The sequence below is a fragment of the Megalobrama amblycephala genome, linkage group LG19 (genome assembly GCF_018812025.1).
Source record: "Megalobrama amblycephala isolate DHTTF-2021 linkage group LG19, ASM1881202v1, whole genome shotgun sequence".
Taxonomy (NCBI): Eukaryota; Metazoa; Chordata; class Actinopteri; order Cypriniformes; family Xenocyprididae; genus Megalobrama; species Megalobrama amblycephala.
The window spans coordinates 38729295-38746981 of NC_063062.1; the positions used below are offsets into that span (position 1 = coordinate 38729295).

Consider the following 17687-nt stretch of genomic DNA (forward strand, 5'->3'; position numbering starts at 1 on the left):
CCCACCACACAAAGTATGAGACATTCCATGAGAACTTGGACAAGAAAATCATTCCGTGTGATTTTATCATTGCACATTCTAAACAGACAATTGGGAAATAGTGGATGTTGCCATGGCAAACACTCTGAATATCACCATCGCTTTGAGCACTCAAAAAAATATTTAGGCCTAAATTTAAGATGTAGCCTATGTATTTGAATCGCATATACAATTTCCATCTATTTGGATTACAATGATTTAACATAAACTAATAAACTTAATGTAATGCATATTTATCAGTCATGAATACACTAAACAGGCAGTAATAATATTAAGAAACTGAATTTGTTTATCCAGGTTTATGTGTATTATCCAGGTTTGCAATATCCAGGTTTATATGTGTATTATCAATAAATTATATTTTTTCTAACCTAAATTAATATTCCTTGTTCCACAGCTAGTCATATTGTATCCATGTTCATAATTATTAGCTGAATAAATTTATTGTTTTCACAGTTAACAGGTTTATGCTGATTCTATGCATTTTGAAAATTTACTAGTACAATGGATGCAAATAGTTAATAAACTATGCCATGGTTTTTTATTTATTTATTTGTTTGTTTGTTTGTTTATGTATGACTGACAAATCTGCATCACATTCTGTTAATTAATGTTAAAACTGTGTAATCCAAACGGATGGAAATTTTATATGCAATTCAAATACATAAATCTTAACTTTAGGCCTAAATATTTTTTGAGTGATATCACACTGATAAAAATGATTCTGAGGTAATTACAGAATACAAAATACAGACAAAATACAGAAAAAACAAATGTAATTTCTGCATTAAAAATGTTAGTTCAGGCAAGAATTAAAAATTAAAATTAAATTCTATATTAATACTCAATTCAAACTTGTAAAAAATTAAAGCTTGAACTTATTAATATATTTTACTTGTTTTTTTTATGTTTACAATGATTCTTTGAGTAAGCATCAGAGTTATAAATTAAGTAAAACCTACTCAACATTCTGATACTAGTGTTCCCATCATGCACTGGGGCATGAATAAATAATTAATAGGTTACTGACATTCTTCCAAATATCTTCCATTGTGTTCAGCAGAATAAAGAAATTCATACAGGTTTGGAACAACTTGAAGGTGAGTAAATGATGACAGAATTTTCATTTTTGAGTGAACTATCCCTTTAAGTAAACCATACACTTTAAAAGCATGGTTTAATTCAGTGCTACAGTAAAATTTACCATCAAAGAGTGAGTAAAATGTACTTGAAAGAGTATTGCAAAGTAAACTTCAAATAAGTAGAAATTACTCAAACTCTAACAGGCCGAGTTAAGTTGACTTATTCTTTTTGTTACTTTTACTCAACTTAGTAGATTTTACTTAATCCAATATATGTGAAATTTACTTTAAAAATATGAGTGCAAATACACTGTTTTTTTCAGTGCATAGAGTCATAATAACACTGGACTTGTGTCCAGAATAAAACACATGCCAACAGGAATACTGAGTTTATACACTTAGCTTCATACATCACAACACTATTCACAATAGAAAATTTCACTACTGTTACAACACCTTAAAGAACTATGATTTATTGAGTCAAAAAGATAAACAACCCTCAAACTCACTTGTAAGTCAGCAGTTTGAATCAGACTCAGTTACTGACACAACACCCCTTGAGTGAAGCTTGAGTCATTATTCAGTTATGTTGATCAGAAATGAACCAAGAACTTTAGAAATATTTAATTGTTTTAATCATTCTATTATTATTTGCAGTCAGCATGCCGATTGCACACTCCCTCAAAACTTGTGACATCTGTGGCATTGTGCTGTGTGATAAAACTGCACATTTTAGAGTGGCCTGTTATTGTGGCCAGCCTAAGGCACGCCTGTGCAATAATCATGCTGTCTAATCAGTATCTTGATATGCCAAACCTGTAAGGTGGATGGATTATCGTGGCAAAGGAGAAGTGCTCACTAACACAGATTTAGACAGATTTGTGAGCAATATTTGAGAGAAATAGGCCTTTTGTGTAAATAAAAAAAGTCTTAGATCTTTGAGTTCAGCTTATTAAAAATGGGGGCAAAAACAAAAGTGTTTATAATTTTGTTCGGTGTATATATAAAAAAATTCAAACAGGCATAAACAGTGATATTTAGAGGTGAATTCCTGTAAATTGGGACAGATTTTGCCATTGAGATGACTGGAAAAATGTCCCAGTTATACTGAATTAACCCTATATGGTGCAAATGCGATCAGGATCACTGGATTGACAGTATCAAATTGGAAGTAATGTGCATTAAACAGCTACAACTAGAAAACAGTAGTTTTTAAACTAACATTATTGCAGTTGACACACTGAAACGCCCTCATCACAGCAGTGACTATTGCTAAAGCAAGAAGATGTGCAATCAATGAACTACAGCTCTACTAGACGATTATGCAATTTTTCCATCTAAAAAGTCATTTGGCTCCTAAACGTTTCATTTTAGGAACTGATGGCTCTGTAATCTTTTGGGGTTTTTTTCATCTGGAGCCCTGCTTTGACATTTCAGCGTAATGTCTCAATGACAGACAGGTCATTTTATACTTCTTCATGAAGGACAGACATGCCCAGTGACTCACAAAACATTTCCAGCAAGAGAACACACTCACTCCATTCCTTTAAAGGGTTACTTCACCCAAAAATTAAAATTCATTAATCACTCACCCTCATGTCAGTCCAAACCCATAAGACCTTCTTTCATCTTCGGAACAAAAATTAAGATATTTTTAATGAAATCTAAGAGCTTTCTGTCCCTCCATTGACAGCCTATGCAACTACCATTTCCACGTTTTCACTTTTTTACTTTCACGCGTTCACAAGAGCAGCTCGATGCACGTGTTGTGTTGACAGGAGAGCAGACGCTGTTGCGTGAACCCGTGTTGGGGATTAATATTTTGTAAATAAAGTGGTCAATTACGTTTTTTTGCGCAAACAAAGCACTTGCGTCGCTTCATAAATTTGAGGTTAAACCACTGGAGTCACATGGAGTACTTTAATGATGTCTTTACTACCTTTCTGGGCCTTGAAGTGGTAGTTGCGCAGACTGTCAATGGAGGGTTGGAAAGTTCTCAGATTTCATTAAAAAGATTTTCATTGTGTTCTGAAGATGAACAAAAGTCTTACGGGTTTGTGATGACATGAAGGTGAGTAATTAATGAGAGAATTTTCATTTTTGGGTAAACTAACCCTTTAACTACTTTAGTCATCTTACAGACATATATACATGTTAAAGAGAATTGCTCCAGCAAGCTCACATATACAGTACACACACTTTCCAGAGAAACCTCCTGTGGTGCTAATGCACAATGCAGATTGGAAACTGTAATAATTCAGAAACTGCCATACTATGATTCATTATACTCTTACATCTTCCCCCTACGCACTCTTAAAAATAAAGGTTCTTTACTGGCATCTTTAACAGAACCTTTGATACCTCCATGATACCTTCTCAATGCACAAAAGTTTTTTATAGCAGAAAAAGGTTCTTTAGATTATTAAAATGTTCTTCATAATAAGAAATATCTGGTTCTTTTAAGAACTGCTCACTGAAAGGTTCTTTGGGGAACCAAAAATGTCTGCAAAAACTCTTTTGGAACCTTTATTTTTAAGACTGTTTTTAGTGGCCATTTGTCCCACATTCCAGTCCACCCCCCGTCTGTTCCTACTAGAATCAAGTCACCCAGCCAGGGTGTGTGTGACTCACTCAGCCATGGCACTTTCTGATGAGGTCACTGACCTTGCTGATAGAGGAGAACGGTCCTGATACAGGGAGGAGAGGAAGGCGGTAACACAGACTGTGGGAACCAGGGTGTGGATAGTCTATTTTGTATCTATTACACTAAATAGAAAAGCATTTTTATCATAACACAAAAAAATCATCAAAAACAGCCAGGAGCATGGCGTAAAACTGTCTTTCTATTGGTCTGCCCATCTGGGGTGTGTTTCCCAAAAGCATCGTTAGCCAACTTTGGTTGCACGTTCCAACATAATTCAGTGACTTGGTTCATTCTGAAATCAGTTCCAGCTAACATTCGCAAACAACCTGGAAACGAGTAGTGTGGTTTGGAACAGCTCTCCATCGGCATACTTTCTTGTTAGTGGCTGATGTCCTGTACACTATACGAGCAGAAACATATACACATGGATAAATACTGAAAAAAAGTAAATAAACAGAAATGGTAGCAAAAAATAGTATTTTTATTATAAATAGACGCTAATTCCATCATTGAATCTTATAATTTTTTAAGAATCTCTTCGATGTTTAAATTCATGTTTATCCAACACAATCTCATGACACTCTTGAGACTGTATGTACTGACTATCTATCTATCTATCTATCTATCTATCTATCTATCTATCTAATCAAATGTTTAAAAATGTATCATTTTAAGGGAAAAATAAGTTGATTTTAAATTTCATGGCATCAACACATCTCAAAAAAGTTGGGACAAGGCCATGTTTACCACTGTGTGGCATCCCCTCTTCTTATTATAACATGACGAGACAAGTTGCTCAAGTTTAGGGATAGGAATGTTGTCCCATTCTTGTCTAATACAGGCTTCTAGTTGCTCAAATGTCTTAGGTCTTCTTTGTCGCATCTTCCTCTTTATAATACGCCAAAAGTTTTCTATGGGTGAAAGATCTGGACTGCAGGCTGGCCATTTCAGTACCCGGATCCTTCTTCTACGCAGCCATGATGTTGCAATTGATGCAGTATGTGGTCTGGCATTGTCATGTTGGAAAATGCAAGGTCTTCCCTGAAAGAGATGACGTCTGGCAACGGCGAATGGCACGGTGGATTGTGTTCACCGACAATGTTTTCTGGAAGTATTCCTGAGCCCATGTTGTGATTTCCATTACAGTAGCATTCCTGTATGTGATGCAGTGCCATCTAAGGGCCCGAAGATCACGGGCATCCAGTATGGTTTTCCGGCCTTGACCCTTACGCACAGAGATTGTTCCAGATTCTCTGAATCTTTGGATGATATTATGCACTGTAGATGATGATAACTTCAAACTCTTTGCAATTTTCTCTGAGAAACTCCTTTCTGATATTGCTCCACTATTTTTCACCGCAGCATTGAGGGAAGTGGTGATCCTCTGCCCATCTTGACTTCTGAGAGACACTACCACTCTGAGAGGCTCTTTTTATACCCAATCATGTTGCCAATTGACCTAATAAATTGCAAATTGGTCCTCCAGCTGTTCCTTATATTTCAATTCATGTTTATCCAACACAATCTCATGACACTCTTGAGACTGTATGTATTGACTATCTATCTATCTATCTATCTATCTGTCCGTCTGTCTATCTGTCTGCCAATCCGTCTATCAATCCGTCCGTCAATGCATCCGTCAATCCGTCCGTCTATCTCTCTATCTATCCATCTGTCCGTCTGTCTATCTGTCTGTCTATCTATCTGTCTGTCAATCCGTCTATCAATCCGTGCGTCTATCCATCTATCTATCTGTCTATCTGTCTTCAAAAACAAGATTTAAAATGTTCTGACAAATAATAGTGCAAATAAATTAAATTAAAAATCAATTAAAATAATATTTGTTGGTTTTGAAACTATGGTTCCATCAGTTTTGGCTTGTGACACACAAAACGTGTAACGGTCTAAGTGCCGTTCAAATTGAAAATAGATTAAAAGTGTTCAGCAGTTTTAAAACTACAGTTGTCTTTGATCCATTGCTGTTATTTCCTCTATCTCTCAACGTTTCCACATTCTCTCTTGCATTGCGTGGACCTCACTCATGTAACTTGTTCTGTATCTATGACCGCTCCCTGTGACTCAGTGTGGACAGCCAACCACACAGAACCAACATCATCAAACTGAAACTTTTATAAGATTTCAGAACCAAGAGTGAATAATCCTGAAAAGCCCCTACACTCTTAGGGAACACACAACTTGTCAGTGATGCAACTCTTTGAGTATGGTCTGTTGTTTTTGTTTGTTTGTTTGTTTTTTGTGTTCAAATCAAAAAGACATAGGAAACATAATTTCATTATTCCATGTTTCATGTTTAGCAAGATATTACATATAAGAGCAGTAACTCCAGCCAGACACTGGTGTATTTGCTCATTCAGACAGCTTTATAAGATCTACCTCCTGTCGCCACAGCTCTCAAGAGAAAAACAGTAAGGAAAACCTACACAGCACTTAAAAGATATATTGAATTCCCAGAAGAATATCCAAGAATTGCCTTGACCTGAGAGACACGCATAAATCCCTGGATAGGAATACAACTAACTGTCAAGGTGGTCCTGTACTGGCGCTCGAAATGTAATACTATCATCTAACTTTCAAAAGACCATCACCCATATTGCTTTATGTGTCCAAGGTCAGGTTGGCTTTAATCTTTTAATTGCAAGATTGATAACCGGATGTTGGAAGAATTATACAGACACTGAGATAGAGCTTGTTTAGGGCCAGATGACTTATGTGACTCATAAACTTTAAACCCAGAATGACCTGTTGAATACACAATACTGAAGCTTTTACATACCTTACACTTGAATTCCGTGCCAGTGATTCCTGTCTGTACTTCTAGTAAGAAATGCAAGCATGATGTGTGCCTAAAGGTTAAAAAATGTAAGCAATGCATTAAACAGAAAATAATGCTGAACTGCAAAAGCATGTGGGTGTTCATCATAGCTATACGTGGAAATGAGTGAGAAAGACATTACTTATTAAAGAAAGTTCATATTTTCCTTGCTATGGTGTACTCAGCAAGTTTTCTCTCATTCAGTATTAAAAAGGTTTTAACATAAGGAGCTTGAAAAAAAATGAATAAGAAAATAAATAGGCCTACTTTTGATATGTAGCATTAGTCAATAAACGTAATTAATGAGAATACAAAAAAATCCATCTTCCAAATCATATCTTTACTTTACCCAAATACACTTTGATAGACCTATGATAATGATCTATATTTTAGAGTTGTCGGGATGGATTTCATGGGAAATTGCATACATACGTCATTCGCCCGTGCGTGTCACGTCAAATCCGTCACTACACAGAGAAAAGGGGCTGAAGCTAAAAGTTATTTGTCACAATGAATGATGAACAATTAACCATGGATCATTCACCTCTGTGTAATCACCGTTTGTAAAAACAGAAAAACCTTAATGTATTTGTCCATTCGCTCTGATAATGTCCTGTTTCTGTGAAGGTACACCGGCGCCTTGACCCACATTCTTCCGCGCAGAGGAGCCGAGCCGAAGCACAACCAAAAAACAGTGTTCTTCCGCGAGATGCGCGACTTTTAATTTTAATCGCTAGAGAGCGACAAGTTACATAGCGTAGCTTTAAAGGGTTAGTTCACCCAAAAATGAAAATAGTGTCATTTATTAGTCACCCGTAAGATCTTTGTTCATCTTCGGAACACAAATGAAGATATGTTGATGAAATCCGATGGCTCAGTGAGGCCTCCATTCACAGCAATGACAATTTCAAAACACTGCTTTGGAGCTTTACAAATTGAATCAGTGACTCGGATCTCCCATCAAACGGCTGAAATCACGTGACTTTGGCGCTCCGAACTGCTGATTCGATTTGTAAAGCTCCGAAGAAATCTGCCATAAGTCGTTATTTTGGGGGGTTTTTTTGGTGCACAAAAAGTATTCTCGTCACTTTATAATATTAAAGTAGAACTACGGAACTCGCATGAACTGTTTCAAATATGTTTTTAGTACCTTTATGGATCTTGAGAGAGGAAATGTCAGTGCTGTGAATGGAGGCCTCACTGAGCCATCGGATTTAATCAAAATATCTTTGTGTTCTGAAGATGAACGAAGGTCTTACGGGTGTAGAACAACATGAGAGTGAGCAATAAATGACATTATTTTCATTTTTGAGTGAACTAACCCTTTAAAATAGTGTTGGTTCACTGACATGAGATTTAAATAAATAAGCATAAAATAAATTAATTAACAAACTGATTAGATTAAAATAAAATGTAAACATTTATATATAATAAATATAGCCAATAACACATATAATGGTACAGTACTAGTGAGTAGAAAAAACGCAATCATTTAAGTTAAAGGTGCAGTATGTAATAATTTTGTCCGCTAGAGGTCACTAGAAGCCTATTAAAAAAAAGGTGTAGCTTGATGACACCAAGTTTTAGAGTGGAATCTTGGGACATGTGGTCTTCACCTCAACGGACAGTGCAAAAGAATAGGGATTGGAGTCGGGAAGAACTCAAGTTCATGGATGAGATTATTAACGTTACTGTAGTATGAAGGAGAGCAGGACCGAGTGTTGTGGAGCTGAAAGAGGCAATTGCGCAACACATGCCACGAGCAGCGGAACTTATATTATGACACATTCGCCGGCGCCGCTTCTGCTTTCCCGGTCATGAGTATGAGGTAAAACAGCTCTGTTTATCATATTAGATATATTTGAGTGTGTTGAAAATGTTAGGCTTTAACGTTACTCTGTGCGTTCACTCGGCGGCTGCTCTGAGACACTGTTACACACTGCAGATCGATTTTAGAATATCATATTAAATGCTGGATGGCTTGTGTTGATAAATGTCATGCAATTAATTTTAAAACATATGATGGAGAAAATGCTGTATTACTGTTACTAAAAATAAAGCTGCATCTGATTATGCTATGTTAGCTACTTGACAAAATAGTGTTTTTCTCTGAGGCATGGTAAAGCATGGTACTCGCAAAAAATCAAGAAAATTAGATTTAAGCAGTAAGACTAAATGTGTTGAGCTATATAACAATAATTCGTTTTCTGTCTATAAACGTAACCAATCAGTTGTTCTCTTGTCTATTAAAACATGTGATATATTAAAGCATCTTTGGAGTTTCCATGGTTTTTACAAAATAAAACCGGAAACTGAGGGTAACGCGGGTATGACGCAATTGACAGGCGACTCCTCACACGTCCTGGAGCCTTGGTTAAAATTGCAATTTTCTCACGATTTACAAATAGTAGCAAACATTTGGGATATTGTAAGTACTCAAGTGAACAAAATATATAACACTGGCCTAGTGGTTTTTGGATATTTTACTGCAAAAATATTACATATTGCACCTTTAAGGCTAACATATTTTTCAAATAATATTTCACACAATTATAATATTATACATAGCTGCCTTTTTAATTTTTAGGATGGGGATCCCTCACATGAAGATAATCATTTTTTGGGGTCTGTGGCTCCTCAAAGAGGACCATGAAGATCCATTAATTTCTTAAAGATCTTTCTTTTGTGTTCCACTTTTTCGTTATTACTGTCAATATTGTAGTTGTGTTCCCTGAAGCACAGCCAAAAGATAATGATTAATCTCATTTATTTTATATGTTCACTTTAATTCCTTTACAATATCAAAGCCACTAAAGAGCAAATCGTCACTTCACAGCTTTGCGGTCCCTTTAAGTCTGTGACCCGGAAGTGCGTTAGCATCACCGGCAACCGTACAGATTCTCTTCCGGCCTGTGAACCTAGGCTGCGAGCGTGGATTCTTATCTGTGCTCTTAAAATAATAAAAAATAATGAGTGTCCCGGCGTTTATTGACATAACGGAGGAGGACCAGGTATGTTTAAGTAATTCACAAGCAGTTTTGCGTCGTTACACACGTAATTCAACCAAGTAAAGGCCTGTGGTTTAATCATGCTTTCAGATGCTAACATCTGTTAGCATTTAGCTTGTCTCCATACAACGGATTTGTTCAGTGATAATGATTTCAACAGGCAGAAAGAAGCTAATATTTGTGCATATTTATGATTACACGTGTGTTTGAGGTGGCGTTAAGGCAGATACTCCGTTTCTTAAATGTCAGCAGAAAATTGTGAAGCATCAGTCACGCATCTGTTGTGTTAGTGACAACAGAAATATCACAACCCACAAATACTACAGTTTGTAACCTACTATGTCTTAAGAGGCTGGATGCTGTTTGGTCAGACGTTTACCGTGATATTGTCTGAAGATTTAGTCCTGACCATATTCCTACCCTTAATCTGACCCTACCCATTTGTTATCCCTAAAATCAGAGGGAAATGATAGATGAATAACACTGATGTAGAAGCACCTAACCCTGGTTGTAAGCATAAACTTGTCCCTCAAATGTAATTGGTTGATTGAAATGATGTTCCAGGATCAACAAAAATGTTGCACTTGTTGAAGTCACATTTACCTTGATCAGACATCATGCAGGTGTTTCCTGATGTGGTTTTGATATCATATTAATTTCTTCATTAATTTGTAGGCATCAGAGCTCCGGTCCTATCTGAAATCTAAAGGAGCTGAGATCTCTGAGGAGAATTCAGAAGGAGGCCTCCATGTTGATCTGGCACAGATCATTGAAGCCTGTGACGTCTGCCTCAAAGACGATGACAAAGGTACGAAATAGCTCAAGTTAGAGCTTTGAAGCCTACATGTAGTAGGCAAAAAATACAGTTTAGAAGAACATTTTAATCGCTCTCTGGCTTCCTCTGCAGATGTTGAGAGTGTGATGAACAGCATTGTGTCCCTGTTGCTGATTCTGGAGACAGAGAAACAGGAAGCACTCATTGAAAGTTTATGTGAGAAGCTGGTGAAGTTCCGTGAGGGTGAACGGCCTTCGCTCAGGATGCAGCTGTAAGTGTTTTCATTCAGTTGTTGAAATAATCTGCAATCTCTTTTTTCTAGTCTTGTTTATTTGCTTATATTAAACTCTTTGTTCAGCTTGAGCAATCTGTTCCACGGTATGGATGAGAACACACCCGTGAGGCACACTGTGTACTGCAGTCTGATTAAAGTGGCAGCCACCTGCAACGCCATTGCGTTCATTCCTACAGAGCTGGACCAGGTACAGACATCAGCACGATGCAGAATGGATCAGAGTTTTTCCTTTCCTGTGCTACACTAGATGTTTGGGTGAATCTCACAAAGAACTATCAATAAGTATCAATAAATATTCACCATATTTCATCTTAAAATTCACACAAAAAGCAAGTAATAAACCCCCCTTTCCCAGTTGTCAGTAGCATATTATAAAATGTTATATATATATATATATGCATTATGTATAATGCATTATGTATTTAAATACATTTGTACAAAATGCTACATGCTGTATACTGTAAGATGAAATAGTGTCCTGTAGGGCTGCTCGATTATGGCAAAAATCATAATCATGATTTTGGTCAATTTTGAGATTATTGGTGGGTGATGTGATCAAAGTCTTATTTTGTGAGTAATTTTAGATATCAGTGAAATTTCACAATTATCAGTACTTCAAGGGTTAGTTCACCCAAAAATGAAAATAATGTAATTAATTACTCACTCTCATGTCGTTCCACACCCGTAAGACCTTCGTTCATCTTCAGAACACAAATTAAGACGTTGATAAAATCCAATGGCTCGTTGAGGCCTGCATTGAGAGCAAAGCCATTGAAACTCTCAAGGTCCATAAAGGTACTAAAAACATATTTGAAACAGTTCATGTGAGTTCAGTGGTTCTATCCTAATATTATAAAGCGATAAGAATACTTTTTGTGTGCCAAAAAAAAAGACTTTTCATCAATATCTCTATGGGCCGATTTCAAAACACTGCTTCATGAAGCTTCTGAGCTTTATGAATCTTTTGTTTTGAATGAGTGATTCGGATCTCCTATCAAACGGCTAAACTGCTGAAATCACGTGACTTTGGCGCTCCGATTCGTAAAGCTCTGAAGCAGTGTTTTGAAATCGACCCATGTAGATATCTTTGAAAAGTCGTTATTTTGTTTTTTTGGCTCACAAAAAGTATTCTTGTCGCTTTATAATATTAAGGTAGAACCACTGAACTCACATGAACTGTTTCAAATATGTTTTTAGTACCTTTATGGATCTTGAGAGTTTCAATAGAGGCCTCAATGAGCCATCGGATTTCATCAACAATATCTTTTTTGTGTTCTGAAGATGAACGAAGGTCTTACGGGTGTAGAACGACATGAGGGTGAGTAATAAATGACATTATTTTCATTTTTGGTTGAACTAACCCTTTCAGCAAACACTAACACAGGTTAACTAATGTAAGTAATAAGTCCTCAAAACAGTACAGAAGACAAACAGTCACAAATACAATAAGAACAAAGAAACTAATTACAAACAAAACCAACAAATACAACAGAACAAAAATACAAATTAGGCCTAAATAAACAGTGCTTTAGGTTTTTCAGGAAGAGCTAGCAGTGGTATTCGGATAAGTAACAGACAAGAGAAATTGAATAAAGTAATCAAATGTAAAATAAGAATAAATCTACATAAATATACATTAAGTCTACAATAAATCTACATTAAATACATTATAGGTTTATTCTTATTAAAACTACAAATTATTCATTCAAGAGCAGCAAGGGATTTTATCTTTTGTCTTTTGTTGTTTTATTAACATTAATGACTGCAGAAGATTTATTAGGCTGCTGTCACTTTAAGAGCTGCACAGATCCAATATATTGTTACACACTCATTTTCTTTCCCAACTGTTTACATTCACTTAAGACATAACCCATTCTCGCCAGAAATGCATTTCAACACATTTTAACATCCAATCAGCAAAGGAGTAAAACCCAAGTCCAGTCCCACCCTACATTTTTTATTTATTTATTTTTTAATCAATAATCAGTTATACTCTGATGTGCATCACAATATGGAAGAAAAGACTGTTTCATCATGACTTCAATTAAAGTGTTTTATTGTTAATATGTATATTTGTTTTGTTTTGGAGGATTTCTCTGTGAGATTAACCTTTATAGCCAATATTATCTTAAACCTTCCAACGGCTAATTTCTCGTAGTTTTGTATTGATGTAATTAGGAAACATTTCCTGAATGCAATAAAAGTAAAATCGTGAAGCATGATTGGTGTTTTGTGTCTTTTGCAGGTGCGAAAGTGGATCACAGACTGGAATCTGAATACAGAGAAAAAACACACTCTGCTCCGTCTGGTGTATGAAGCGCTTGTCGACTGCAAGAAGAGGTACCTGCTCTCCAAGATTTTAGGTCAGCTGTGTCCAGGGATTGTGGGTTTTGCTCATTTGACCTTTATTCTCTCGTCTCTCTCAGTGAAGCTGCAGCCAAAGTAATGGTGGAGTTGCTGGGCAGTTATACAGAGGACAATGCTTCACAAGCGCGAGTGGATGCGCACAGGTATGACGTTCTCTTTCCACTTCCACTGTTTCATTCGCTCAGTTTTGATCTGTTGTCTTAGTGATTAACACATAAGGCCTGCTCTCCCAGGTGCATCGTCCGCGCCCTGAAAGACCCAAACACCTATCTGTTCGACCATCTCCTGATTTTGAAACCGGTGCGTTTCCTGGAGGGAGAACTCATCCATGATGTAAGAAAAGACATTTTTTATAAGCACATTTTTATATTACATCATTATATGTGTAGAAAGCCTCTGGAGAAAATGCCTTTTTCTCCTTCCAGCTCCTCACTATCTTTGTCAGTGCAAAGCTTGCCGCGTATGTGAAGTTTTACCAGAGCAACAAAGACTTCATCGAGTCTCTCGGTGAGTACTGTCTGAAGGGCTTTACATGATTCATAATCATGTCACTCTAACACCGTGTCCTAACCAGACGCGATGTGGCACGATAAAAGGTATCTTTTCCATGTTAATCAGAGTATCCAGCCGTGACAGTGATACGCAACGATTCTATTTTAGAAACAGTTTCTATTTCTGCGACGTTGCGGCTGGAACAACAACATAAGTATGTCACTTATAATCTCATGTAGTGTTTATGTGCTTTATTTACGGTTAAAAGTTTCTAATGTGAGTTTGAATATCATTTTGCGTAACCTTTATAGCCATATTGAAAGCGACATTCATTGGGTAATTCATTGGGTAATACATTGGTAGAACATTCAAAGTGTCAACTTGCCATGAACAAACAAGTGTATTCTATGACACAGACCATTTCAGTCACTCAGTATGTATTTTTAATTATGTTAAAAATGGTTAATATTTATCAGGCTTGTGATTTCTGTATTTTCTGACCTTAAAAGTATAACTCGTGTGAATTGCATAAATCCAATGTCTTGGTTTGTGCCAAATTTGTTATTAACAGGGATTTTCAAGGTATGCTAGGTGATTTTGTTTTTGAACTTTTTTTTCTCAATTTACTTTGCTGACTTCAAACAGGTGTAGCTCAGATATTTTTTGGCTGATTCCAGCAAATCATAAATCATTTTGAAGGTTTTTTAATAGAGAATGAAAAATAACTAATTTTTAAAATTTCCATTTTGCCAGCATAGCTCACATATATTTTAACCATTTTTAATCTGTGTAAAAGAGAGGCATTTATTTTGTGCTGTAGGTTAACTGTATAACTAGTATAATAATTATTATTAAGTTTTGTAGCTACTGTTAATTAGTGTTAAGGAGTGTTGCTTCATATTTAAAATAACATTTAATAAAATGTAATTTCTCTTCTGTCCATTGCTGCTCATCTTTATTTGTTTTTAAATGCACTGGACTGTTCAGGCACGCACATGCGTCTGAAGTCTGTGTTGCTGTGGTGTCGCTGGACTGATGGAATTTGAGTCTCAGCAGTTTTGTTTCTTTTAAAAGGCAAACGTTAATTAGAGCAAAATCCTCCCTGCCATTGACCAGCGACAGCCGATTCAGACTAGTCCTGTTGAAGTGTTGATCTTGCAGTGAGCTGTTCACCCGCTGCACCTCCCTCTGAACCCTGAAGGAAATGGCTCATTGGCCTTCTACTCATTTTGATTATTTTATAATTAATATAAACAGATTTTCTGTTGAGAGGGTGAAACTTTTTACAGTTAACGTCAGCAGGAGTCTTTTTTTTTTATCTACGTCAGTAACAAAACACCACAGGTGAATAGGGTAAAAACAATATCCATTTGATTGATTGCAATAAGAATAGCAGACATTAAAAGTTTTCTAAAATGGTATGTTTAAATATTCAAACGAGGCATTATCTAATTAAATATGCACTCATTTGATTAAGGTTCTAGAACAGAAAAATTAACATTAGATAAACTAAAGCCAGGGTATCTATTTTTATCACTCCATAAATCAATCAAAAAAAATCATGTTTTATGAATAGAATTTTGTATAAAGTCAAGCATATATATATGAAAAACCAAATAATCTACAAATGCAAATAAATAGTTCAATAAAATAAACAAGTGTATTGTGGATGGGTTTTTTTCTACTAGTCTGAAACATGTTATGAAAAGAAGCTTTGCGATGATCTAATTGAATCAGCAACTGTAAAATGTTTATTGAAAGACTATTGATTTAAAGTCATTGCCTATATAAAATATTATAAATATTCAGTCAGTGTAGAGTTCAATTTGTTGTTATTTATAAAGCAAAATTGGCCAGAGAATGTCAGTCATTTATTTGCTACATCTTAAGAAAAAATTTACTAAGTGCTACTGTAGAAATCTCTTTACAGTGTCATCACATGAATTCAATGCAGTCAGGTGGCATAACTGTGCTTTAAGGATCAAACTGAATTTTGAATGCTTCGTGTTGTGTTTTCAGGTTTGTCTCATGAGCAGAACATGGCAAAAATGAGGCTGTTGACGTTCATGGGCATGGCGGTAGAGATGAAGGAGATCTTATTTGACACCATGCAGCAGGAGCTGCAGATCGGTGCTGAAGATGTGGAGGCCTTCGTTATTGACGGTATGTAAAATGAACGTTAATGAAGCTTGTTATTGGACAAAAAAACCCATATGCTTCTATACATATTGTTTTTCTGTGAATTTCTAGCTGTTCGGACCAAAATGGTCTATTGCAAGATCGACCAGACACAGCGGAAGGTTGTGGTGAGGTCAAGTCAGTACCTTCTTTCCATTTCCATTTTTCTGTTTCTGATTTCAGACGAGTTGAAAACACTCAAAACAGGTTCTCAATTCCAGTCCTAATAAAATACAGTTTAATAAAATAGCATCATATGCCCTCTTTAATATGAAAATAAGGTATTTTAAAAGGTCATTATTTCATTTATTGAGTGTAATAGAATAGGTTAACATGCTTTAATGTTCAAAAATGACATTTTTCACATGCTGTACATTATTGCAGCTGCGCTCTTCCTAGTCTGTGTGAAACGCACTGATTTCGGAAAAGCCAAGAGTGCTGTGATTGGCCAGCTGACCCAGTGCATTGTGATTAGCCAAACACCTCACGCGTGGCAGAAATTTAACGCCACTTACCATAACCACAAGCATCCAATGCTTCTAAAGCAGTTGTAAACACAAACGGTTAATAATCTTGTCAATTTTACCATATCAGTTCTAACCAGAGTCAGATTCTGTAAATGTGGATGCGTTTCCCTAAAGCTTCATTGGCCAACTATGATCGCAAGTTCCAGTGAATCGTGTTGTAATGATGATACTTGTTGGCTTTGAAAATGTACCCCAGATCTAGACATTAATCATAAAGTTTAGCACTTTAAAATGGCAATTTAATTCATTTAATAGTAACTTAATATTTATGTTCCAGGACTGGAATTGAGAACCACTGCTCTAAAGGAATGTATTGATATTTGTATTGTTAAGCAGTAGTAGTAAATCCGCCTGTACTGATGTGCTCGTGCTTCTGTCTCACTTCCTGTAGCCACAGCACACACCGCACTTTTGGCAAACAGCAGTGGCAGCAGCTCTTTGACACGCTGAGCTCCTGGAAACAGAATCTGGCTACCGTAAAGAGCAGCCTTCAGACGCTCTCTCCCACTGCCTGACACAGCAGGTTCAGTTTTTATATACATCTAATAAAAGACTCATGAAGACCATTTTTGATTGTGCAGTTTTTTTTATCACACTTCACCGTCAGTGCTGTATAAAGGATAATGATCAGATGGTCATTATTGTTAAATTAACTCCTTCATGGTCCATGGAGCTTTTATTGCTCTGAAAGAGTTTATTTATGAATGAACATAATCCCACTTATTACATGGCTACTCATCAAATAAGTTAATGGATGTGGTACTGATTTGGTTAAAAATAAAGGTGAGTTATGCACAAAGGTTTAGTATTTAGTGTTATGGGTTTGTTCACATCCCTTAAATATGAGCAGCAGGAATAATAAACCGCTAAATATGACCACATTAATCCTCTCATACATTAACCATCAGGAAGACACCTTGGCTGCATACTACATCGTAGAGATGTATGCGATTTAGGATGTGAAAAGAGTAGTGCGAGAATTCACAATATTTAAAAATCAGACGAAAAGTACCTAGATGGCAATACTACTTCCGGACAGATTCTGAAGTGTGCATTTGATGGAAGCCATGGAAGAGGATATGTGATTGGCAATGAAGTAACTGTCGTAGGTCGCATTATAACGACAACGTGATGAATCTAGTACATCTGGAATACATTGATTCTGCAATCATTCATACCATATAGAAGATACTTTGTCGGCATGAAACGCAAGTTGCAGTGGTCTTTTCTCCTATTGTGATGTATATCTGAGTGAAACGGCTTCTCGAACAAGAAAAAATGTAGGGCGGGGCTTGATTTTGTCTGTTGATGGTTGTGGTTTGCTATAGGTGGATCTCATGTGAGTGACAGGTTGCCCCGCCCTCACACCAGTAAATGTGTCATCAAAGAAGAGAAAATGTCCCCACAAGAGGACGGGGGAGTTATTTTGATTAAAGATTGAGGCACA

At 36.3% G+C, this 17687-nt stretch overlaps 2 protein-coding genes across 4 annotated transcripts in view; one reads left to right on the plus strand and one right to left on the minus strand.

The window, feature by feature from the left end:
• The window catches only part of wt1b (WT1 transcription factor b), a 37974-nt gene extending 30705 nt beyond the window's left edge, over positions 1 to 7269 (minus strand). For 2 of the 3 annotated variants that reach the window (XM_048168889.1, XM_048168887.1), the window contains exons 1-3: positions 7178 to 7269; positions 7031 to 7065; positions 6560 to 6629 (exon numbers count right to left, since the gene is read on the minus strand). The gene's annotated coding sequence lies outside the window, so the exon portion shown is untranslated. The other variant, XM_048168888.1, reaches the window with a different exon arrangement.
• A 2182-nt stretch (positions 7270 to 9451) lies between these two features.
• eif3m (eukaryotic translation initiation factor 3, subunit M) lies at positions 9452 to 16806 on the plus strand. The gene is made up of 11 exons (XM_048169060.1): positions 9452 to 9609; positions 10282 to 10414; positions 10514 to 10652; positions 10740 to 10863; positions 12922 to 13016; positions 13103 to 13186; positions 13277 to 13376; positions 13469 to 13550; positions 15555 to 15698; positions 15786 to 15846; positions 16632 to 16806. The coding sequence occupies exons 1-11, from the start codon at positions 9568 to 9570 to the stop codon at positions 16753 to 16755; spliced, it is 1128 nt and encodes a 375-aa protein (XP_048025017.1). The 5' UTR covers positions 9452 to 9567; the 3' UTR covers positions 16756 to 16806.
• The last annotated feature ends 881 nt before the right edge of the window (positions 16807 to 17687 follow it).

Coding starts and splice junctions, on each gene's coding strand:
- eif3m (XM_048169060.1), top strand. CDS start 9,568: ATGAGTGTCCCGGCGTTTATTGACATAACGGAGGAGGACCAG. Junction 10,653..10,739: donor CCTTCGCTCAGGATGCAGCT/GTAAGTGTTTTC, acceptor CTCTTTGTTCAG/CTTGAGCAATCTGTTCCACG. Junction 15,699..15,785: donor GGAGGCCTTCGTTATTGACG/GTATGTAAAATG, acceptor GTGAATTTCTAG/CTGTTCGGACCAAAATGGTC.